This window comes from Musa acuminata, chromosome BXJ3-8 (assembly GCF_036884655.1).
Source record: "Musa acuminata AAA Group cultivar baxijiao chromosome BXJ3-8, Cavendish_Baxijiao_AAA, whole genome shotgun sequence".
Classification (NCBI taxonomy): Eukaryota; Viridiplantae; Streptophyta; class Magnoliopsida; order Zingiberales; family Musaceae; genus Musa; species Musa acuminata.
Window position 1 is genome coordinate 42,538,199 of NC_088356.1, and position 20,807 is coordinate 42,559,005.

The 20,807-nt window shown below is 36.0% G+C and overlaps 3 protein-coding genes across 8 annotated transcripts; 2 read left to right on the plus strand and 1 right to left on the minus strand.

The window, feature by feature from the left end:
* Positions 1–679: 679 nt before the first annotated feature.
* LOC103995359 (NEDD8-activating enzyme E1 catalytic subunit) lies at positions 680–9,413 on the plus strand. Of its 4 annotated transcripts, XR_001979488.2 has the most exons (11): positions 680–914; positions 1,003–1,166; positions 1,769–1,971; positions 3,244–3,476; positions 3,560–3,622; positions 3,706–3,762; positions 4,729–4,850; positions 7,072–7,189; positions 8,535–8,852; positions 8,981–9,043; positions 9,301–9,412. XR_001979488.2 is itself a non-coding variant. In XM_009415928.3 (10 exons), exons 1-9 carry the CDS (start codon positions 813–815, stop codon positions 8,823–8,825), a joined length of 1,353 nt encoding a protein of 450 aa, XP_009414203.2. In that variant the 5' UTR covers positions 680–812; the 3' UTR covers positions 8,826–8,852; positions 8,981–9,109. The 4 variants fall into 4 exon arrangements, 2 of the variants coding, with proteins under 2 accessions (XP_009414203.2, XP_009414202.2); XR_672512.3 differs by having other exon boundaries at positions 8,535–9,043; positions 9,301–9,413; XM_009415928.3 differs by lacking the exon at positions 9,301–9,412 and having other exon boundaries at positions 8,981–9,109.
* Positions 9,414–10,062: 649 nt separating this feature from the next.
* LOC103995360 (uncharacterized) lies at positions 10,063–11,961 on the plus strand. Its single transcript, XM_009415929.3, has 2 exons — positions 10,063–10,631; positions 11,490–11,961. Exons 1-2 carry the CDS (start codon positions 10,521–10,523, stop codon positions 11,772–11,774), a joined length of 396 nt encoding a protein of 131 aa, XP_009414204.1. The 5' UTR covers positions 10,063–10,520; the 3' UTR covers positions 11,775–11,961.
* Positions 11,962–13,506: 1,545 nt separating this feature from the next.
* Positions 13,507–20,383, minus strand: LOC135646258 (tetratricopeptide repeat domain-containing protein PYG7, chloroplastic-like). Of its 3 annotated transcripts, none has more exons than XM_065165604.1 (5): positions 20,108–20,383; positions 18,026–18,077; positions 16,936–17,225; positions 15,209–15,355; positions 13,507–14,117 (listed from the first exon to the last, which is right to left on the minus strand). In XM_065165604.1, exons 1-5 carry the CDS (start codon positions 20,267–20,269, stop codon positions 13,836–13,838), a joined length of 933 nt encoding a protein of 310 aa, XP_065021676.1. In that variant the 5' UTR covers positions 20,270–20,383; the 3' UTR covers positions 13,507–13,835. The 3 variants fall into 3 exon arrangements, with proteins under 3 accessions (XP_065021676.1, XP_065021677.1, XP_065021678.1); XM_065165605.1 differs by having other exon boundaries at positions 18,026–18,081; positions 20,108–20,243; XM_065165606.1 differs by having other exon boundaries at positions 18,026–18,085; positions 20,108–20,240.
* Positions 20,384–20,807: the final 424 nt, after the last annotated feature.

A 20,807-nucleotide genomic window follows, 5' to 3' on the forward strand; every position in this document is an offset into this window, starting at 1 on the left:
GGTTTTCTCTTCTCCTCTTCTTTCCCAACTACTTGCGATAAACATGTGCGACATATGTGACGGGCAAGCAAAAAGGACCAAAAAGCTACAGCTGAACAGTTTGAAAAGAGGAGCAAACGAGAAAATTAATAAAATTTATATAAAATTAATATTTTAAAAAATAAAATTTATAATTTTTTTATTCGTTTTTTTTTCTTCATGTGATAAATGTCATATGGAGAATTGAGATTAAATGTTTTATCTTCTTAAGTGTAGGGAACCCAATGTTACTTTTTTATATTATTTTCTTAAGTGTAGGGAGTCCAATGTTATTTTTTAAAATATAAAGATCGAAATATTAATCTTAATTAAATATTAGGGTAATGTGTTATGACCCCCTCCTTTTCCATTCGATACAATGAGAAAAAATGGATATGAACCCATAAAAAGTTATTTATTATGTTTTGAAATATCGTTATAGTATTTTCATTTATACAGAAGACATTACATCTAAATAAAAATATTATAAAAACTTTGTATCATTCTTTTCATTACATACAATATCAATAAATAAATATAGATGTAATTTATATTGAGTTCATCGATACAAATCATAAACGTGAGAATCTTAAGGCAATTGGTTAGGGGGGGTGAGGAACAAATAGGTGGACCTCTATTTAGACCAAAGGTTGCTGCTCCGCAGGTCCACCGTACCCGCACTTATTCTGCTTCGAGACGCGGCCGCTGCGTCTTCTTCGTTGGGGTTTGCTGTTCTCGCACAGCCGTGAAGATAATACAACGTCAGCAGCAGCGAGTCGCTGAGGGAGTAAGCAATGGCGGACGTCTCGTCGGATCCCGGAAGGTGGAGGGACGTCGACAAGCTCCTCGCCCGCCCCGGCAACATCGTCGGGCAGGACTTCGAGCCCAGCCCCACCGTGAGCCTCGATCGCAGTTACTCTAGAAAGAGACATCGATCATGTCCTCCTACTTTCTTATTATCTTCGTTTTGATCGATTTCTGCAGCTGAGGGAGGACATCGGGGAGATCGCGAGGGTGCTTGTGGTCGGGGCCGGCGGTTTGGGCTGCGAGCTGCTCAAGGACTTGGCCTTGTCAGGATTCAAGAACATCGATGTCATTGATATGGACACCATCGAGGTCTCCAATCTCAACCGACAGTTCCTTTTCAGGTCGATTTGTACTCCCTGGTGGTTTACCTTTCTGGACGATGCCCATCATATGTTTGAAGATTTGTGCATCAGATGAATGAAACAATGATATCGAGTATGAACAGTATGATCGTATATATTTATCTTATTCTCATCTCTAGTATGATCTTTGATTTTACTTTGTAGCGTTGCTTGGTATGGACGCTTCTTTTCTTAACTACCATACTCCTGGTATCGAGGAAACCTATGATTTACTCCTGACATCCCTTCCAGAAAAAAGGCCAAATTTTCTGTATTAAAGAGATATATAATCCCTGTTTAACATGATTGTGTGGGCTGTCTAATTTGTATCTCTTTCAGCAATTATACATCTCTTATAGGGTTTTATAGTTTGAGCTGCAAATAGATTGAAACTCTAGACATGCATAGGTTGTCTTGTGAGAACAATCCGAAGAATGATAAATTGCATAATTAATTGCTATATTTCTCAAAGGGCATGCTTTTTTGAGATTCTCGTGTAAGAATCCTCCTTTCATCTTTTCTCCACATTGTGAACAGATTTTGCCTCATGTCCTCATATTCATGAGGGTTATATTCTAAAGTATTTTGTTTTGATGGTGTAGGCTTCAGGATGTTGGGAAGTCCAAGGCAGAAGTTGCAGCAGAGCGTGTTATGAAAAGAATTAGTGGGGTGAATATTACCCCTCATTTTTGCAGGATTGAGGATAAGGACATAGACTTCTATAATGATTTCAATATAATTGTCCTTGGTCTTGATTCAATTGATGCTCGAAGCTATATAAATTCCGTTGCTTGTGGCTTCCTTGGTAAGTTGTCTAATTTGTTATGCGAACTTTCCATGCTCTATGTTTTCTAGTTTTGTACTGTTCCATTTGTTGAGAAAAAGAAAGAGATTCTTTGGATCGTAGCTTGACGTTTTGGGTATTTGATGTGCGACACAGAGAACCATGCTTTGAGTGACTTAGATTGAATGTGAAATATGAGCATATTTATAGGTTAAGATTGCCAAATAACCTAGGTGGGTCTTGGCAATGGATATAGCCTAATAAAAGGTTGTATCTTAGGCACCTAGATGATACACAGTTGACGAGCTTAATGTAGTATTGCCTTTTAATTAAGTTGCTTAGGCACCTAGATGATATCATGGTTGACAAGCTTAATATAGGATTTCCTGTTAATTATGACAATGTACATGTTTTGAAAATTTCAGACTATTTTAAACAATTAGTGTTTGCTCTAATAGAGTGAGCATGGTCTCGTAGAGACATTCTGAAGTTATGTGGTAGCTGGTGAAACCTGTGGAAACTCATATATACATTTTAAAACAGATAGAACAGGGATTTGTGACACATTAGTTATTCTTACAATATATGAAGATTTTGCAGGGCATATATATTTCTATGCTTTTGAATGTGGTGCTACTATTGTGTGACAACTGGCAATATCAGAATGGCTTTTAGTAGATCTCATGTGCACATAAACCTGCATAATGCTTTATGAACTATTGTCAAACTAATATATATATAAATTAAAATATATTTTTTCTTGGTTCTACATTAATTTGATGCTCGGTACTGTGTTGTGAAGTGTGGATTGCTCTGGTATGTCAAACAAAAGTAGGAACACGAGTCATCTTGGGACATCTTATCATAGGAGTGAACTTCAGATTTGTTAGTTGGAAAAATACAATTATCTAGAATGTGGAACACATAGAAATTTATATACATATATATGTTGGTGCATATGTGGATAGTATATGAGGATGCAAGGTTTTTTACGAGGATGGCCAGCTTGAACATAAATACTGGCCATCTATTCAATGTGTTTATGTTTGTTTAGGCCTTCAGGAAAATGTTGACATCAAACGTTTAATGATCCAGATTGTGTCCCAAAATGTAAATTGCTACCTTGTTAGTTATTTCTGGTGATATAGGCTTATAAAGTACAGTGCAATGTCAATTTGATGTGGATCTCTAGTAGTGGCCGTCATTCATTATGCTAATGTTGATCTGTCTAGAAGTGACTTCTGTTCATTCTCCATCTGATGTAGTATGTCTCATCATTTTTGGGAAATCTAGAGTATGATACTGATGACAAGCCTCTTCCCGAGACAATTAAACCCATCGTAGATGGTGGAACTGAAGGTTTTAAGGGCCATGCTAGAGTAATTTTGCCAGGAAGGACACCTTGTTTTGAGTGCAACATCTGGCTTTTCCCACCACAAGTGAAGTTTCCTCTATGCACTTTAGCAGAGACACCTAGAACTGCTGCTCATTGTATTGAGTATGCACATTTGATCAAATGGGGCGAGGTAATTAAAATTTCTCCTCATTCTTTCGTGTGTTATTTTTTTTTTTGCCTCTGCTATTATCATTCTGATTATTGTTTTAATAGGTCCATCATGGGAAAGATTTTGATGCTGATGATCCTGAACATATGCAGTGGGTTTACTCACAGGTTGCTTACTTGTGATGTATGTTCCTTTTTCAGTTAATTTGATATTCTTGTATATTTATGTTTCATTTGAATATCTTGATCAGGCCCTCAAGAGAGCTGAACTTTTTGGTATTACTGGTGTAACATATTCTCTGACACAGGTATGCTAAGCTTGCAAAATTGCTTCCTCAAATGTTAATATTATGTTTAAGACCATTGACTGCTAGTTCGATACTATTTCCTATATGTCATACCAATTTTTTTCTCAAATAGTTTAGATGTTTTATACTAAGGAATATCATCACATGAATGTATGAATATTATCAGTGCACATGTGAACAAGCATATTTACTTATAGATAATTGTAATTGTATATATAATATAATGTTATTTGAAAAGCTGGATGTTTCTCCAGATATTTCACACCATTATTATACAAATTACTTTCAGTTACCCCCATGTTCTGGCTTTCTGGCTGGAGCACGTGTGGTGCTTGCAATATTTTGACTTTATTGATATGTTTTTTTGCTTTTCAGCATAATATTTTTTCTTCTATTCGTTGTCCATGAAGAGTTCCGAATCCATGCTTTTCATTCTTAAATTGCTTCATATTGAAATTCTAGTTGATCTTTGATGTAATATCTTAAACTATTTGCATTTCAATTTTGAAATTAAAAATATCATATTTATACAGTAGTTGTTCTTTAGAAGTTCAGATTAAGGGGTACTCGATCCCAATTCAAGTGGGTTAGGTGGACCATGATACCTGAGAAAACCCATCCTGACTGAAACCTGAACCTAAATCTGACTCTGTTACCAACTTCGTTACCTGTGCATGCCCCAAGTCCAATCAAAGGTTACATAAACCTGGTGTAAGTAGATTGGGTAGATGTGGGTGCCCCAGAAAACATGGTTGCTGCCATTGCTAAACAGGCAATCATTGCACCAATTATGATTTTACATGCATCTCGTGGGGAACAAAATATAATCCTTGAATGTCATTTTTGTTCTCTTTGGTTTTGTGATTACAGTAACTGAGAACAATATACATGAATTTTCTCTGTTCTGTCAGTTATCTTCTTTCGTTTTTTTCAATCATGTTATGCGCTGTACATCCCACTTTGCAGGGTGTGGTGAAGAATATAATTCCAGCTATTGCATCTACGAATGCAATTATATCTGCTGCCTGTGCATTGGAAGCCTTGAAGATAGTGTCTGGATGCAGCAAAACTTTATGCAACTATTTCACGTGATCTCTTCTTCCTCATTTCTTTGTCATCAGTTTGAGTGCTTTTGTTTTCTATTGACTTATTACAAGCCTCACATGAAAGTTGTATCTTTTGAGTTTGTATGAATTGGACATCACATTGCCTCAAAGGGAACTTATACTTACAAGCTAAGAAGCACAGACACGTGCTTTTGGTGGATACGTCGTCAACACGGTCGGACACGTGTTCGACACATATCCAGTTGTGTCTTTTATTATTTATTTTCATTTCTATTTGTGAGACACGACACCACACCTGTTGCGTTCCCACGTGCTTTGTCGCGTGGCCCTCACGTGAGGGCCATTGCTTCGGATTTTGCATGGAGATGGATCGTCGGTTTCATAAGAAAAAAAATCTGGAAAGAAATTTGGAGATCGTCACAAGGAAACATGTATCAATTATATCTGATGGTTGTTAAATATTATTAGATGAACTCAACCTCTATTTCGGATAGTTACATTTTGATGGTTTTAATTGTTTCAACCTGTATGATGATATTTATTTGTTTACATTACTGAATTTATAAATTTTAATTTGGACATGTTCTGGTTGTTTAGTGTCATAGATCATGCCTAATTTGTTGAAAATATTACATGCTACAAGTGTTTCTAAGAATTAAGAGATCCATGTCTACTTACAGTAGAAATATCTTTTCTTGTGATTAAGAAGTATCTCAGTGTTTTATTCCTTTCACTGCTACATCCTGATAACCTATAAACATCTTTTCTTAACCTGGAATCATGGATATTCTTTTTTGTTACAAAATGTTGGTAACCAAAGGTTCCAGAGATAATAGATAACAATATGTTGAGATTATTTGGTGTAGTTGTTAATCAAACTCTAGTGAGCTTTATAATGAAGGAGAAGTTTGAATTTACTTGTATAATTTAATCATGTTTTTGCATGTAAGTAGCTGGCATATTACTTATTGTAGTTTGTTTGCAAGGAAATGATAACCTTGTACAGACCTTCAAGGTACACTTCTGCTAAGATATATATGAATATAACAATACCTTAAGATGCACTCTATGCAGAATCAGTTACCTCTTCTACTTCAGTGTAAGTTTGAGAACTCAGTGCTCATAAAACATTTGGAGAAGAGTTTGGACTTTTTAATTAGAAATTGTGGCTTCATCAAGGTGTTATGGTTGTGATTAAATTTAACAAACAGTAGTCTTCTTTTTTTAAAAAAATATTTTCTGGAAATACTTCTGTTTGGAACAATAATTCTCATTGTTGTCTCCACAATGGTGAGAGTTTTTTTATTGTTTCATTCTTCTTGTTTCCTTTTCCTCTCTTTTTTTCTCTCTTTTTCTTCAATTTTTCCATTCCTCATACTTATTTCACTTTCTTGATGAAATAGGCCGATGATAAATTACATTTGTTGTAAAATATTGGACTTTGCTATGCAATATTTAAGTTTTAAATATCATATATGAATAAAACAAGTCCCTAGTGATGCAATATTATTGTACATCTTGAACCTAAATCTTCTTTCTTTAATGTAAGATTGAATTGATCAAACTGTAATATGATCTTTTGTGTTGATTGGGTCATGTAGAGTCTTAGAAAGAAGTTTTGGAAGGCTGTGACTGGAACTAAAATATATATGTTGCAACATCGTGTCATTTAAGTTGTTAATGCAGACTTGATTGTATTGAATGCCCAACTAATGTCTGTGCTACCACATAGATCCTGTAGCTGCACTGGCCTACATAGAACATAGAGTAACTTCCAGGATTTGTTCACACTGATTTACATTTTGCTCCCTTGATCGACTGCCTACTCTACTTTTGTGCAGGATCACAACATCATAATTCTAGTCAGATATGATCCTTTGCCAGATTAAGTAGACGTGAATGAGATATCCAACTTTTGTCAGATTAATTTATGCAACCTTTTGATCTTTTAGCAATTTGATCCATCCAATAAAAATTCAAGTTTGGCCCCATAAATCTTTTTGCCCTTTTTGTTGCTTTGCAGGTGTATTTACCTGAGGATAACTGCCTTTAATAACAAAATCTCTAATCCCTTTTCTGGTTAATTTTTTCTCTAGGCTTTAAGAGATTAAGAAATTAAAAGTTTTGTTTAACTGGAGTTATGGAAATGATGAGAAGCATTTTCCCCAGTATATCTCAGTTACTATGTACTGAATTGATTACCATTCATTTCTTCTAACTATTTGATCAACAACTTTTTTAGGTACAATGGAACAGAGGGAACACACATAAAAGTAACCGATTTTGTCAGAGACACAGATTGTCTAGTGTGTGGGCCTGGAACACTTGTTGAACTGGACACTTCCACTACGCTTTTGCAGGTAACTTAACCTTTTGATAACCTTCTTCTCTTAAGAGTTGCACTATAATTTTTCTTAAAAAATTTGGTCTTTTGCAAGGTCAGATTCGTTAGTATTGCCTGTGGTTTGAGGAAGAGAAAAAGCCTCCTAAGTAAACAGTCAAGGAAAACTTTATTTGATTAATGAGAAATAATGACATAATACTGAAAATAGAAAAAAAGACTTTTGAAGTTTGAAACCCTACTTAAACATTAATGACGATACTATTCTATCCCTAAATGTAGCTGTCCATCAATTTTTGATAACATTGGATGATCTTGTTTTTCCTTGCTGTCAAGGAACCCTTTAGGAGTTTGTGTGATTCCTGATCTTCAGGAATCGAACAAATGCTGTCCCCTGCTGAAGTCAACTTGTTGGGAATCTTGTTTGGACAGGGCTCTTTGAGTCCTAGTCTTCTTTGAAACAACCCAATTGGGTGGTCATGGGATTGTTAGGGATATCAGAAAAACTAGACATTCTTGTCAGTTTGCATCACTAGTATGATGTTAGATACTTTTACTCCTAGACAAGAAATTTGCATTGTGCTACAATTGATGCTCATTAGAGACTGGCGAAAGCATGATCGTTTGCTAATTTGTCCATGTAAGTCCTCTCTTTCCAAGAAAAGTCTGATTTACTCTCATGTTTGACCTAAACTTGACTGCAGCATTTGCTCTCTCTTGGAATGTATTTGTGAATATCAGGTCTATCTATCTTGACTACCCTATCGGTCAACGATAAAGAATCTTGAAGGATATGCATGCTAATTTGTCCAGCATATGGAAACTCTGATTTGAGGTTCATGTACCTTATGGTTAATGAAAGAAATATTGGATACTGGCATATAACTATCAAACAAAGTAATGCATATGAAAATTTCTATTCACTAATTTACTTAAAATTTTTGTGAGACTATTTTACTGAGATTCAAAATGGATGATGCTTGTGTCTCTGAGTCTCATTTGTCACATAATATATCATCTCTGCTTAATCAAAGACATTGAAGAGGGCCCGTGAAACTGTCATTAATCATCAACTTCTGCATTTCACACTGAGTAATCCTTTATGCATTGTTACATAAAATTGTGGATAATACTTTTCTAGTACATAAACTTTAGACTGGTAGATGATAAAAGGAAACGTCTGAGTTGATGTTTTCCAAGAATGTGCCAAACAGATCTTGAGATTTCTTGATTATACTGCATAGTTTCTTCAGCAGCACCATCTAAATGACTTGTCCTATGATACATAACCTTACTTTTTGTGAAGTCATTTTTCTTGTCTGCATTATGCTGATCGTCTGTTGCTTATTTTTTTAATGTCACAGTTCATCAGATTACTTGGCGAACATCCTAACATTCGTCTGTCAAAAGCTAGTGTCACATGTCGAGGAAAAAATCTTTACATGCAGTCTCCCCCGGTGCTAGAAGAAATGACACGATCAAATCTCCAGCTTCCCCTGTTTGACCTCATGGGTAAAGTTGCAAAGGATGTCATTCATGCCAGTGGTACATCCGAGAAAAATGACAAGAAAACATCGTGCCTGAGGAAACTGCGAGTTGTCTTTAAAGGGGTTGCAGATGGGATCACGAGTATGGATACAACCGATGGCTCGTGAAGCTTCTCAACTGTGGTGCCTACCGTGGTAATCCATTTGGGAACTATATAGAAGTGTTTTTAGCTTTCCGAGCATCAGGAAGCCTTCCTGTGACATTTTCTTCGATGTTATGTGGGACAATTTTCTCTAATTTTTTTTCTGAGTCATTACTGCAGCATGGCAAGAAAGAGAGTTGGAGTCTGAAGGTTTTCAATGGAAGAGTTAAAAGAGCTGATCAGGTAAGGAACTTTCTATGTAGATTGTCTGCTCATGACTTTTAAATGGAACTTTGCCATTGCCTCCAACCTCTCATGATGTCAATCTGATTCTTGTTGTATCTAAGCACAATTCCTTTTTTATTTTTTTTTCACTTCAGATTAATTTTGTGTGGATGTGAGGTAATATATGATAATAAATTGTAGCATACAAGTCAATTATTAGGGAGAAAGGATCCGACTTGAGGTGTTCTGATATTGCTAAACTTAATTTTGTTCAGGAAAACTTACAAAACAAGATGATCAACTTTGCCTCCCCCCAACTCTCAAGATGATCAACTATAGGAGCAACCGGTAGCATATCCAGACACCCAAAAACACCATATGAAGCTTAGTACTTGAATTTGTGTTAGTAGTATGTGCAATGCAAGTGATCTATTTTCTAATTCTAATCAAACAAAGAGAAGCGTGCAAAATGTTTTCAGAAAGCAAAAAAAAAAAGAAATGAAATCCCAGTGAAATAGGAAGAGTTCACGAAGATACGAGTTGATCACCAAATCTTGCTATCAGTCATCAAAACTCGTATTAGCAAAGATAATTATCAGCTTCAAAAGTACGCTTCGAATCATCAATAATGACTTTTCATCCCTCGACTTTGATCGATTCAAATATGTATAGTGACTGACTCTCCATATTATCTCAGGAGCCTCCGTAAGGGACACGCCATTCTTTTATTATTAGATACTTCATATGATATGATCATACAAAAATTAATCGGTATCATACATAATATATATAAATATAAATAAATAAATAAATAAATAAATATATATATATATTATGGACGGAGAATTGACAACACGAGTTGGGGGAGGGAAAGCGTGTCATCTTTATCTCCATAGTGAGTGAGGTATGTAGATAGCCAAATCTCTGACCAAATGAAGGTGGTCCGAGACTGGTTAGCGGTCACGAGCTCCGGTGGCTTGCTGACCTCCGACTCCGAGGACCAAAGGAGCCACCAAAAGCGTCTCCCTCAAAAGACGGAAGAGTACTCATACGAAGCAGTAGTAGTTGCTCGACGTGGAGAGAAGCCTTCCTCACGAACTCGAGTTCGCATGAAGCAGCAGTTCTTTCTTGACGTGGAGAGAAGCCCACCTTGCACGCTTCTCCACAGTTCACATCCATTTCTACCTTTGCATCCGATGCCATGATTTCTCTTCTCGACCTTTTATCTATCCTTTGATGGGGCACAAGAGGATGGGATTGGCCAGCTGCCCTCCGGGCCCGCGTGTCCCTCCGATCCCCATGCTCCTCCACTGCTCCTCATCCCCGGCCTTCGCCTTTAAAGGCTACCATGGCCAACCAAAGATGGATAAGACAACCAGGACGAGTTATTAGCCGATACATAGGATATATGGTGTGAGGATTTGGACTCTCTCTCTCTCTCTCTCTCTCTCTCTCTCTCTCAGTGGGTACTTTATAGCGTAAGGTCCAGAAGGCCATGGAAGTGGAAGATGATGTCTTCTTTGCAGATCTAAGCAAGCGGATGGCGCTGCTAATCATGGAGGACGAGGAAGAATCCCCTGCGCAGTGTCCGACGCTTCCGGTTCAGGTTGGTCACCAGTTTCCTCACTGCTCTCTGCAGCCATGACTAATGAGACTTTGCTCTGCTACGGCGAGCCTTTCTCCCTTCTCTTTCTCGGTTTGCTCCGATCTTAGTTTTATTGATCGTTCAAAACTAAGTTTGACGAATCATTTAGTAAAATAAATATTTTTATTCATGAATAATTAAATATCATTTTGTTAAAATAATATAAATATATATTAAGAGATTTACGAATGTAATAAGAAGTAAGCAAAAATGAAATAATAATAATTATTAGTGGTACTAATAAGAGAAGACACAAGAAAAAATCTAAAAATATAATAATTAATATTCTAATTAAAGATTAATTATTTTTTTTTAACTTAATTAGATGACCCCTCCCCCAATAATTTAATTGAGAGATGCTACTTATACATATCTAAAAATACAAGATGAAATAATTATTAGAAAAAATCTAAAAATATTTTAGTAAAAAATTATAATTAAATATCTAAAAATTCATAACTTACTTAATAATTAAATTGATAGATTGGTGTTATCCTAAGGATGTACTATATTTCGCATGCCACACTTGTCCCCACTAATCATGCTGCTACTAGTATTGCTGCCATCCAATTTCCAGATTGGAATCATTCATTCCTATTGGAGCTGTGTACAATAATTGAAGAGGATATTAAATTTGATGCTGTAGTCACTACACAACTTTTCTCTTGCTTGTCACTTGGTGATAAGTACCATCAGCTGGTTTTGGATGCATGAGTCCATGACATGGTGCTGCTGGTAGGTGGATCACAGAGAAATGCTGCACACCACCTGTTTGATGGAATGTTTTACAATGGCTTACTTTCATGCTGTTTCCTTCAGGAGCTTCCTTACATGCCCCAGATGTTGATGCTACCACCACACACCAACGAGGTGGCCTACAGAAGAAGGGAGAGCAAAGGAACAGGAGTCTTCATCCCACTCTCTGCTGCACCAGGAAGGAAGAACAGGTCAAAGAGATCCACTGCAGTGGAGGACAGCAGCAACCCCCAAAGGCAGCAGCTGGGCAAATCTGTTGCAGCAGTGGCTTCTCATGCCACCGATGCCGATCTCATCTACCCACATCAGTGCAGTAAGTCGAGTGTGTTGAAGAGGCAGTGCATGTAGGAGTATCAAATGGTCTGTAGCTCACACCAACTGCAGTTTGGGTCTTGTATGGTGCTGTGTACAGAACAATTACTCTCGTGAAGAGGGTTTAAAATAAGCCTCTAACCTCTTCAGTGAAGTGTATAATTCTTCCTTGGAATGCATTATTTGGTGTGAATGTAAAGCATGAAAATAATCATGTTTTTGAGATGCTGTTAATGCGCGATGACGACATTCTTATTACATCAAATTATATGTTGTCACTATCAGACTTAGATAGGAACACTTATCCATTGACCCTAAGTGGTAGTAAATGTATCGAGTCGTATTTATAAGCCAATTTAAGTCTTTGCCCACTTCTGAAAGAGAATTAAATTGGGATATGACCGTCCCTTTCATCTAAGGCTGATATCCTCGTAAGGATAAGCATAGTTCGAAGGCAAAAATGTAATATAGCGTACATGAAGTCTAATATAAATATGTCCCGTCGTCGTTTAGTCGTTTAGTCATTCGTTCATGGATAATTCTTTCTTACTCTAGTTTAATATTATATCATTCTAATATCATTTGTTATGACTTTAGATAAGATAAATAACTAATTAAATTATTGAACTAATGAGCTCCCTTTTAGACTAATCAAACTAACGTTCAGTTAAATTAGAAGGTCAGAACCAACCTAATGAAGCTTTATTTCTCTTGGATTCTAATATAAAAGCATATATATATATATTAATTTTCATACATACAATAATAATAATAATAATGATGATAATTTTAGAAGCATTTGATTATGATATTTACAAAAGACTCAAAGGAAACAAAATGCCACAGTTGTTATGAGGTGATTATCTTTCATATAACAACGATCGCAAGAATGCCAGTGTTAAGTTTCATCATTATTCATCTCGTAAAAGAATCATAATTTGAAAATATATCTTCACTCATATAAAAAACTATTTTGGCTAATAATGTTCGACACAATTATGATATTAAATATTATATTCATCGAAATTTATTTATGGGGATATAATGGCTCTAAAGAGACTTCATTATAGTTGCTAAAGTGGCCTTTCATAATTGTGCTGCTTTTCATAGCAAAGCATATGATGTATTACAATTATGACCGATATATTATGATGGTTTTCTATAAATCTCAATCACGATAAAAAGGTACACATAGCCGATTCCAAATAATTAAAAAAATAACAGTCTTATTATTATTATTATTATTATTATATCAATATATAAAATAATATATCGAATTGTACCATCAGATATTATTAAAAAACAAATATAAAATTAAAATGCCAAAAGAGCAATTTTTGCTTCGGTGTGGAAGCATATGGGCCAGAATATAATCACATGCACATGCACATGCACAGCCACATTATATCCACATCATTTGCATTGGAGTCCCACATTGATTGATGTGGGACTGCCTAAACTTTCGTCTTCATTATTCTTTGCAGATTTAATATAGAGGATACCTGTTAACATCAGACAAGGATCAAGTTCTCTCTCTCTCTCACTCTCTCTCTCTCTCTATATATATAGAGATAAAAGCTAACAGGAGCATTGTCATGTGAACCAAGAAGAGACACCACCAACAAAAAGGGAGACATGAAATGAATGGCTTTACAAACAACATAGTGCAGCTATGGATTGATCAACTCTACTGAATATAGAACATTAATTCAACCACTATAAACCAATCACATATTTCTTGATTTTTTTTTCCTAGAGAGGAACAAAGTGAATGCAAGTTAAAAGATAGTCACGGTGTAATAAGATTCTTAGTTCAAAGCTTGGCTTAAGGAATGCTCAAATCTGATATGACTCGAGGCAGGATTACAAGTATAATGACAACATTTGGAGTAAACGATAAATTTTCTCACCTTAAAGGGGTAAACTACTTGGCCAGATCAGTCCTCAAAATCAGATCATCGATGATACATGCAAGCCACGGAGAACCACATCACTCCTATGAGTAGACTTCTTCCATGATTGAACTTGCTGCTCTCTCAAGGCATTATGGTGATACCAAAATTTAAATTATCGTGATGACAGGCAACCGAAACAGAATCATCGCTCTTCTGATTTGATTGAGACTCCCTTGTACAATCGGACACGTTCTCTCAAGGCATCTCGTCGTGGCCGTGCTATCTTGTTGTTTGGATCAAGAAGAAGCACCTCCTCAAATGCTTTTAGAGCAGCTCTCAGGTCCTTTTTCTTTTCATATGCATCGCCTAGGTTGTTCCATGCGGTGGCATAGCCGGGTTGAAGCTTCACTGCCTTCTCGAATTGAGCAATACCTTTGTCCAGTTTGTCATCTCGGATGTAACTCACTCCAAGAGCATTATACACCTGTCAAATAAGAGGGAAGTTTATAAGAAAACTAGTACAATAGGCAATAAAAATGTAGCTGGACAGAAGAAACAAACATAATCTATTTCAACATTTTTCTTTTCAACTTATTAGAGTAATGGGACCAATAGCAATATCCAAACATCATCTGCAAACTGTTCAGGATCTTACTGATAACAGTATAGTGCTGCAGTCTGAACAGTGGGACTTCTATGAAAATTGAATGGTAGAGATTGAACAAATTCTGGCAGACCAAGACCAAGATGGGAGATTATCATCTTTACACGTGCAGGCTGTGTGCCTACAAACATATACTAAATCTAAGAACTTAAATCTTGATCACATGGATTGTGAAACCACCTGGACCAACACGGCATGGGTAATACTTATCGGTCCAGCCGGTAGACGAGACATGGACTGGTACATTGCATTCATTCTCAAACACCATAGAATTTAATTCTGTAACGAATTATGTCACACCATCTTGAGTCCAAAATGTTGTTGAAAATTTAGATGATGATTAGGACAGCCAGGTTATGAATAATGGAAATGGCAACAAATTTTTTGTGACTCGTTTTAATGCTGTTGCACTATAAGTAGTTGAAAGTTGAAACAACTTTGCCATCGTAAGGAGAGCATCACATGTATATACTTGGACTTCACAATCGTGAGGAGTGCAATGCATGTACAATTTCACATTTTTCACTAATTAGCATCAATAGCTTGAGGTAACCAAGACAAGTAAATTGGCATACATAGAAGCCTCCCACTGTTTCTTGCCCTGTTCGGTTTATAAAGCAATTCACCAAGCCATTTTAACAGGAAATGCCTTATCAATTAGTCATCTCTAAAGTTCCATCATGCACGACATCAATTTTTTATAGAAGTCTTTTAATCAGTTAAAAATTACTTTAAAATTTATGAGGAGAAAGGACATGAGGAGATATTATACCAGATGATCCAGAAAAAATGTGCTCATTGGATCTAGGATAAATACACAACAATAACAACTTTATGCTCCTGCCAGAACAATAAATATAAGGGATAAAAGGAATTCCATAAATTGCCAAAAATGATTACAAACATCTAACCTGAGCTAGATCCTGATCTTCTCTATCCCATTTCTCAATTGCTTGCAACAAATATTTGGTAGCTGCTGGGTAGAACTTTCTCCTAAGCATAACAGCACCAAGTTCAAAATATTCTGTTGCTGTTGCATCACCACTTCGGACTTGCTCCTGCAGATTATAAAATCTGAATTTACAGCATCAATCTTCGTTGTATGATTTAGGAAAAGAAAATACTCCCAAGTACAAAAATCTACAATCTTAGTGCAATATAAAAGAAGTGTTCCATATTTTAGCAGAAGACAAGAAAATGGAAAAGAAACAATGGCAAACAAAGTGGATGACTAACAAATCAGTAAGTTGTACAGCTTTTTCTGCAGTGATACAAAATACATGTTTTACATCAATTTAGGAATCCTAAGATAGTACTGTACTAAAACTGCACTCTCATGCTCATACTCGGAGGAACCACCAAATCCACGCTGGGTATCTCATGGCATCCTCGTGGGATGCTCAAATAATCAATGAATCCTAGACTTGTGAGCCCGCCTATTGAGTGACTTTGAACTAACCACAAATTTGACTTTAAAGTTTGGATATACCTTGGATTACAGAACTATGACGTTGTTCTCTTAAACTTGAATCTTGATTTGCTAATATTTACAGGTTTGGATGAAAGATTGAGAAAGATAGAAAGAGTTTAAGTCTTTAAGAGATAGTAAATGAAAGAGGGGAGTGAATGAGGGGTCTAAAGTAGGAAGATAAAAAAAAGATGGGAAATATTTGATCAGTTGGTCGACTTACTACCCAGTATACATGTGCATACTGGCTAGTTACTGCATGATATGCATTGGTATATGTGTCGAGCGGTATAGCTCATATTGGGACCAAATTGGTTAAAATCACATGATCCACGCACAGGTTGGCTGTTGGATCGGTGAATATTTATCTATATCAACTGGTATGACCGTATTTGAATCAATCGTATTTATTTTTTGTGAAGTGACCTACGTACATATATACCTTCTAATTCAATCCCAACCAAATGCAGTCTGCTTGGATTTCAACAATTCCTTGACAGATTACTGGGCAGTGTTGCCATAACACTCTCATAATACATATACGGATTGGTTATTGACCAAAAGATAGTCTTGTGCTAAGAAGTTCCAGAAAAGTTGATGTAAAGTTTAGTTTAATATTTATTGTTAAAAAATGTAATAACTAAAAGATAATATTTATGGAATTACTTTTGCTAAAAGTTATCTATACTTTTTCCCAAGGTTCGTCGTACTGCAACATACCGTTCGGTACGGGTGATACATGCCGGTCCAATATGGGACCGATATGGGTAGTACATTAGTACGCTCCCATGTACCATGTGTCGGTATGCTTTGTATGACTTAGTAAAGCTCAATACGTACCATACCGATAGTTGGTCGGTATATCGGTACGGATCGATAAGACGAACCATGCTTTTTCCTTTAACCACTACCTTGTAACAAAATTTGTCAAAGTTCATTGAGTTTCTTATTTCACTCCTAGGTCAAGTATTATGCTAGCTGACCAAACAATTCCTACTTCCTCTCCAACCATGGATAAAAAAATAAAATTACATTATAGCATTTTTTTTCCAATAATCAACCACGTCAAAATAATTCTTACCTTTTTTTTGCATAATATTAATCATTGGCATGTCTACAGTACATCCAATAATTCTAAAAAGTGTAAGAAAAACATAAATTGTTTCTTACTTGCAATTCTTTGGCAGAAAGGTCAAGCTCCCGACGAACAAGGACTTGACGAATGACAAAGAAAGTCCCAACTCCAAGAAGACCTAATAACACAAGCAAATACGACAACTGGATTCCCAGTTCGAATAATTCCCCAATCTCATAAATCATGTCCATTTTTGTTCCTTCGCTCGATTGTGCTACTTCAACAGAACTCAACCATGATGTAGCTCCACATGAAAGTGCACATAGCCATTGTAATATATTAGTGTTGCTTCTAGTCTGATCATTGGAAGATAGGCTTGTAAACTCTGCAAAAAAGGAAAAAAAGGTCCACTAAGATTTTCTATGGTAAATAAGCTAAAAGAAAAGTGCATGCCAGGTATGAGCAGCTCATCAACTCTTTATTGCTAATTGTGTTGGCTTGCATGTCAATTTATTCAGAACTAATATATAGATTAAACTAAGAGGTCATTAAGCTAGTTGTTTGCATATATGAACACAAAAACTAAAAGCTTGCTTGCAAAGTCTTGTTAGAAAAACACTTCTATACTAAAATCTCATAGTCAGTTGTTAATTCAATCCTTTCAATTAGAGAATGAAATCCTTTTTTTTAATAAATAACCACTTATGAGCATGCAAGAAACTAAAAATTGAAACCAGTGGATTTCCAATTATTTTAAAAACTAATATGAATTATTGAGAAGTTACATCTTCGAGAAAGCAAAGTAAGAAAGCATGCTGATTCAGATCAATGCGACTCCAAAACTAGTGTTGTTTAAACAGAAAACTATTAGCAATCTTTTAATTTGGCATCTTGCAAATATCACAATGCATGTAATATTTTTCAATCACCAAAAATGAGCTAATACTTATTCTGTACATATTTCATTTCATACAAAAGTTCTTTGATAGTTCTAGGCCTTCTGGCATTATACATCTTCAGTGGATTTAAAAATCCATCAACACTGAAAATTCAAAAAACATAATTAGAATTCCCAATGACCAAATAAGAGGTATCATTAGTTAATTAGTGTATAAGAATAAATCTTCTCTAGAATAATATGACCACAAGAGACACATAATCATGATAAAAATGAGGTTAAGTTACCTTTTCCAGTCTTCAAGACTACGGTCCACATTGTTGCTTCACCATCTGGAATCTGTCTTCCTCCACATAGGAATAAATAGGAAGCGGCAAGAAAAGAGCAAAAAGATGACTTCAGCTTAGGTCAAACTATGGTGTCATATATCTTGTTATATACTCAAGAGTGTGAAAGCAAGAAGAATTTCACGATAAAAATATTCAATAGTCATCTTGTGGAACTAATTACAAAATATATAATTAGCAAAGTGAAGACCTAAGCTACTAGAGTAAACAAAGTTGGCACATTCCTCACATGTTCACATAAACAAACACAAGAAGAACAGAACAATCCTTCAAATTTAGTAAGCTATTCACCTTTTCTTAAAAGATACAACCCAAGAGAATTTCAAAATAGGATCATAAAGACCCATATTTTGACACACATAGTCACGAATCATGTTTGCCTCCAAATAGTCAGAGGTGTAGAGTAGAAAGAAAACACTAACCAGAACATCCATGCAATTTATTATGCCTTAGAAAATTGTTAATCAAACAATTTATTTTAAAGCATGGCATTTTCTGCATCCGATAACTCATTGCCCTTTGCAACCTTGGTACAATGATAATGTTGCCTCTTTGTGACCTAGGAAACTAGAGTTCGAGTCACGAAAACAACCTTTTTAAATATTTAAAGGTAAGGCTGCATACATTGATCCTCCCCAGACCTCGCATTGGCGAGACTCTTGTGCGCTGGATACGCCCTTTTTTATTTGTTGATAACTCGTTGCCCCATTAGAAGTTACAATGTATGACATAAACACAAGCATGAGGGTTGGTTTCAGCTGTATCGTTTGTTTCCATAGGAAGAGAAAAATAATTTGAATGATACAAGATCTTTGGTTTTATATAGTACGCATAATATTATTACATAGATTCACCTAATAAGTTCATATCAGTGACGCATTCGTTTGATGTTCATACAAAAAATCAGAACTAAGAAAAATGAGCTTACTCTTAGCTGAGAGATTCCAACCTTAAACCAGCCCTAACCTAAAAAATAAAAGAACTTACCATCTGACTCAAAGATATGTAGGTACCAGAAAACAATTTATGATGGTCGATGCTTTCATGTAACATGGAACATGAAATCACCTATAACTCGTATAAGCAGGTTGTATCCTATTCAAACAAGTTTAGCTTCAGTTCCACTCACAGTATATTATCAGTTCTAGATCATTATACATCAAATGGTCCATAAGATGTGAAGACTCCACGAGGTCATTTACATCCCTAGCTAGATAACATCAACAAAGAGGATGCATCTACATATACTATAACTCAATTAAAAAAGGATAGCAAGTACCTGCTTGGTTATACAGTGTAAACTCATGCAAAACAAAGTCAATCACCATGGTCTCTCTAGAGACTACACTTGGAAAGATGTAGATGTTCGATATGCAAAAAATTTATTGTAATAGTAATTTCATGTGCACCTATTAAGACTGGGTAGCAACTCAAAAGACAATAGCGGACTACCCTGTGGCATCATCCCATACTGTTTGTTTGCATAAACACCTTTTCATCTAGCTAGAAGCAGAATCCTATCTTTCATTCCGCTTTCTCAACAATTTTAGTGAAAGATCACAAAGTGCCTCTTCATTCATGAATTGGAATTCATCTGATAAACCATCATAGTTGGCCATTGATAAAGATTTTGGTGGATACCACAAATCTTATAAACTGAAGCTGTTACAAAAGTACCAAAATATTGTTAATTAAAGGCGGGATTTCAACTCACGACCTGCTCTAATACCAAAACAAAGACTTTGATTGGGGTACTACCTAAAAATCCAAAGTGAATGGCTAAAACACTTCAATGGTCAACATTCGATCACCATATTATATGCAACAAGTGAGTATTTTAGGTCAAAGTTAGCAGGAGTTACTGACTGGGAAATAATACGCCACCACAGAACAAACTACCAAGCACATCGACGTATCAAAATTGAGAATATCGAATGCTGGCGGCAAATCAAGAATGCCTACAGCCCCGAAGTGGTTATATCAGTCGTTAACGGAGAAAGATTTCCACCCTTCGCTTCATACCTCTTTTCTCTCCTTGAAGACACAACAGCAGCTCTGTCTCGAATTCCTTCTGATCGCGACGAGGTTCCTCCGGTAACGGAAGCCGCCGCCGGCCAGCTGCAGACGAGGTAGAGAACTGGGGTTGAGGAGCGCCACCGCCGCCGAGCTCGGGAGAGTTCCCATCGGTCGATGGATCGAAGCCCTCCCTCACGATGCAAGCGAAGAGCGGAGCGAAGAGGACTCCCAACCGTAGTGGTGGAAAGAGGATGGATAAGACGTCACCCTCGTTATCTGAACCGGTCCAATTGGAAACCCACAGAGCGGTTTGATTACATTAAGAGTAAACCAAATTATTCGATGCCAAATCAAATTAATGAGTTGTCCAAATTGAATTAAGTGGATCAAATAAACATAATAACCCAAAAACTGACAACTGTTCGACGATTAAAAAATATTTAAAATATCGATAAAAATTTCATCTAATTTGATTTTGGATTAGATTAACTATCTAATTAATCTAAGAAAGCCCAATCGAGTCTCAATATTTATACTAATTTTATAATAATTCAATTAATGAATGTTTTAATCATATTTAAGCTGCCATCACTGTTTATGGATTCGGATTCGGATTCTATTAGATCCGACCAATTTGGAGATCTCGGATTCTGGGTGGATCCGACCCAAAATTATCACTTTTCATTTGATAAGGCACATTAGTCCG

Excerpts from the sequence above, each read along its gene's own strand:
- LOC103995359 (XM_009415927.3), top strand. The coding sequence starts at position 813 with ATGGCGGACGTCTCGTCGGATCCCGGAAGGTGGAGGGACGTCGACAAG. Across the intron at positions 915-1,002 it reads ACTTCGAGCCCAGCCCCACC|CTGAGGGAGGACATCGGGGA; the intron begins GTGAGCCTCGAT and ends CGATTTCTGCAG. Across the intron at positions 4,851-7,071 it reads ACTTTATGCAACTATTTCAC|GTACAATGGAACAGAGGGAA; the intron begins GTGATCTCTTCT and ends CAACTTTTTTAG.
- LOC103995360 (XM_009415929.3), top strand. The coding sequence starts at position 10,521 with ATGGAAGTGGAAGATGATGTCTTCTTTGCAGATCTAAGCAAGCGGATG. Across the intron at positions 10,632-11,489 it reads GTCCGACGCTTCCGGTTCAG|GAGCTTCCTTACATGCCCCA; the intron begins GTTGGTCACCAG and ends TGTTTCCTTCAG.
- LOC135646258 (XM_065165604.1), bottom strand. The coding sequence starts at position 20,269 with ATGGGAACTCTCCCGAGCTCGGCGGCGGTGGCGCTCCTCAACCCCAGT. Across the intron at positions 18,078-20,107 it reads TCTTCAAGGAGAGAAAAGAG|ATTCCAGATGGTGAAGCAAC; the intron begins GTATGAAGCGAA and ends GGAGGAAGACAG. Across the intron at positions 15,356-16,935 it reads TTTCTGCCAAAGAATTGCAA|GAGCAAGTCCGAAGTGGTGA; the intron begins GTAAGAAACAAT and ends TATAATCTGCAG.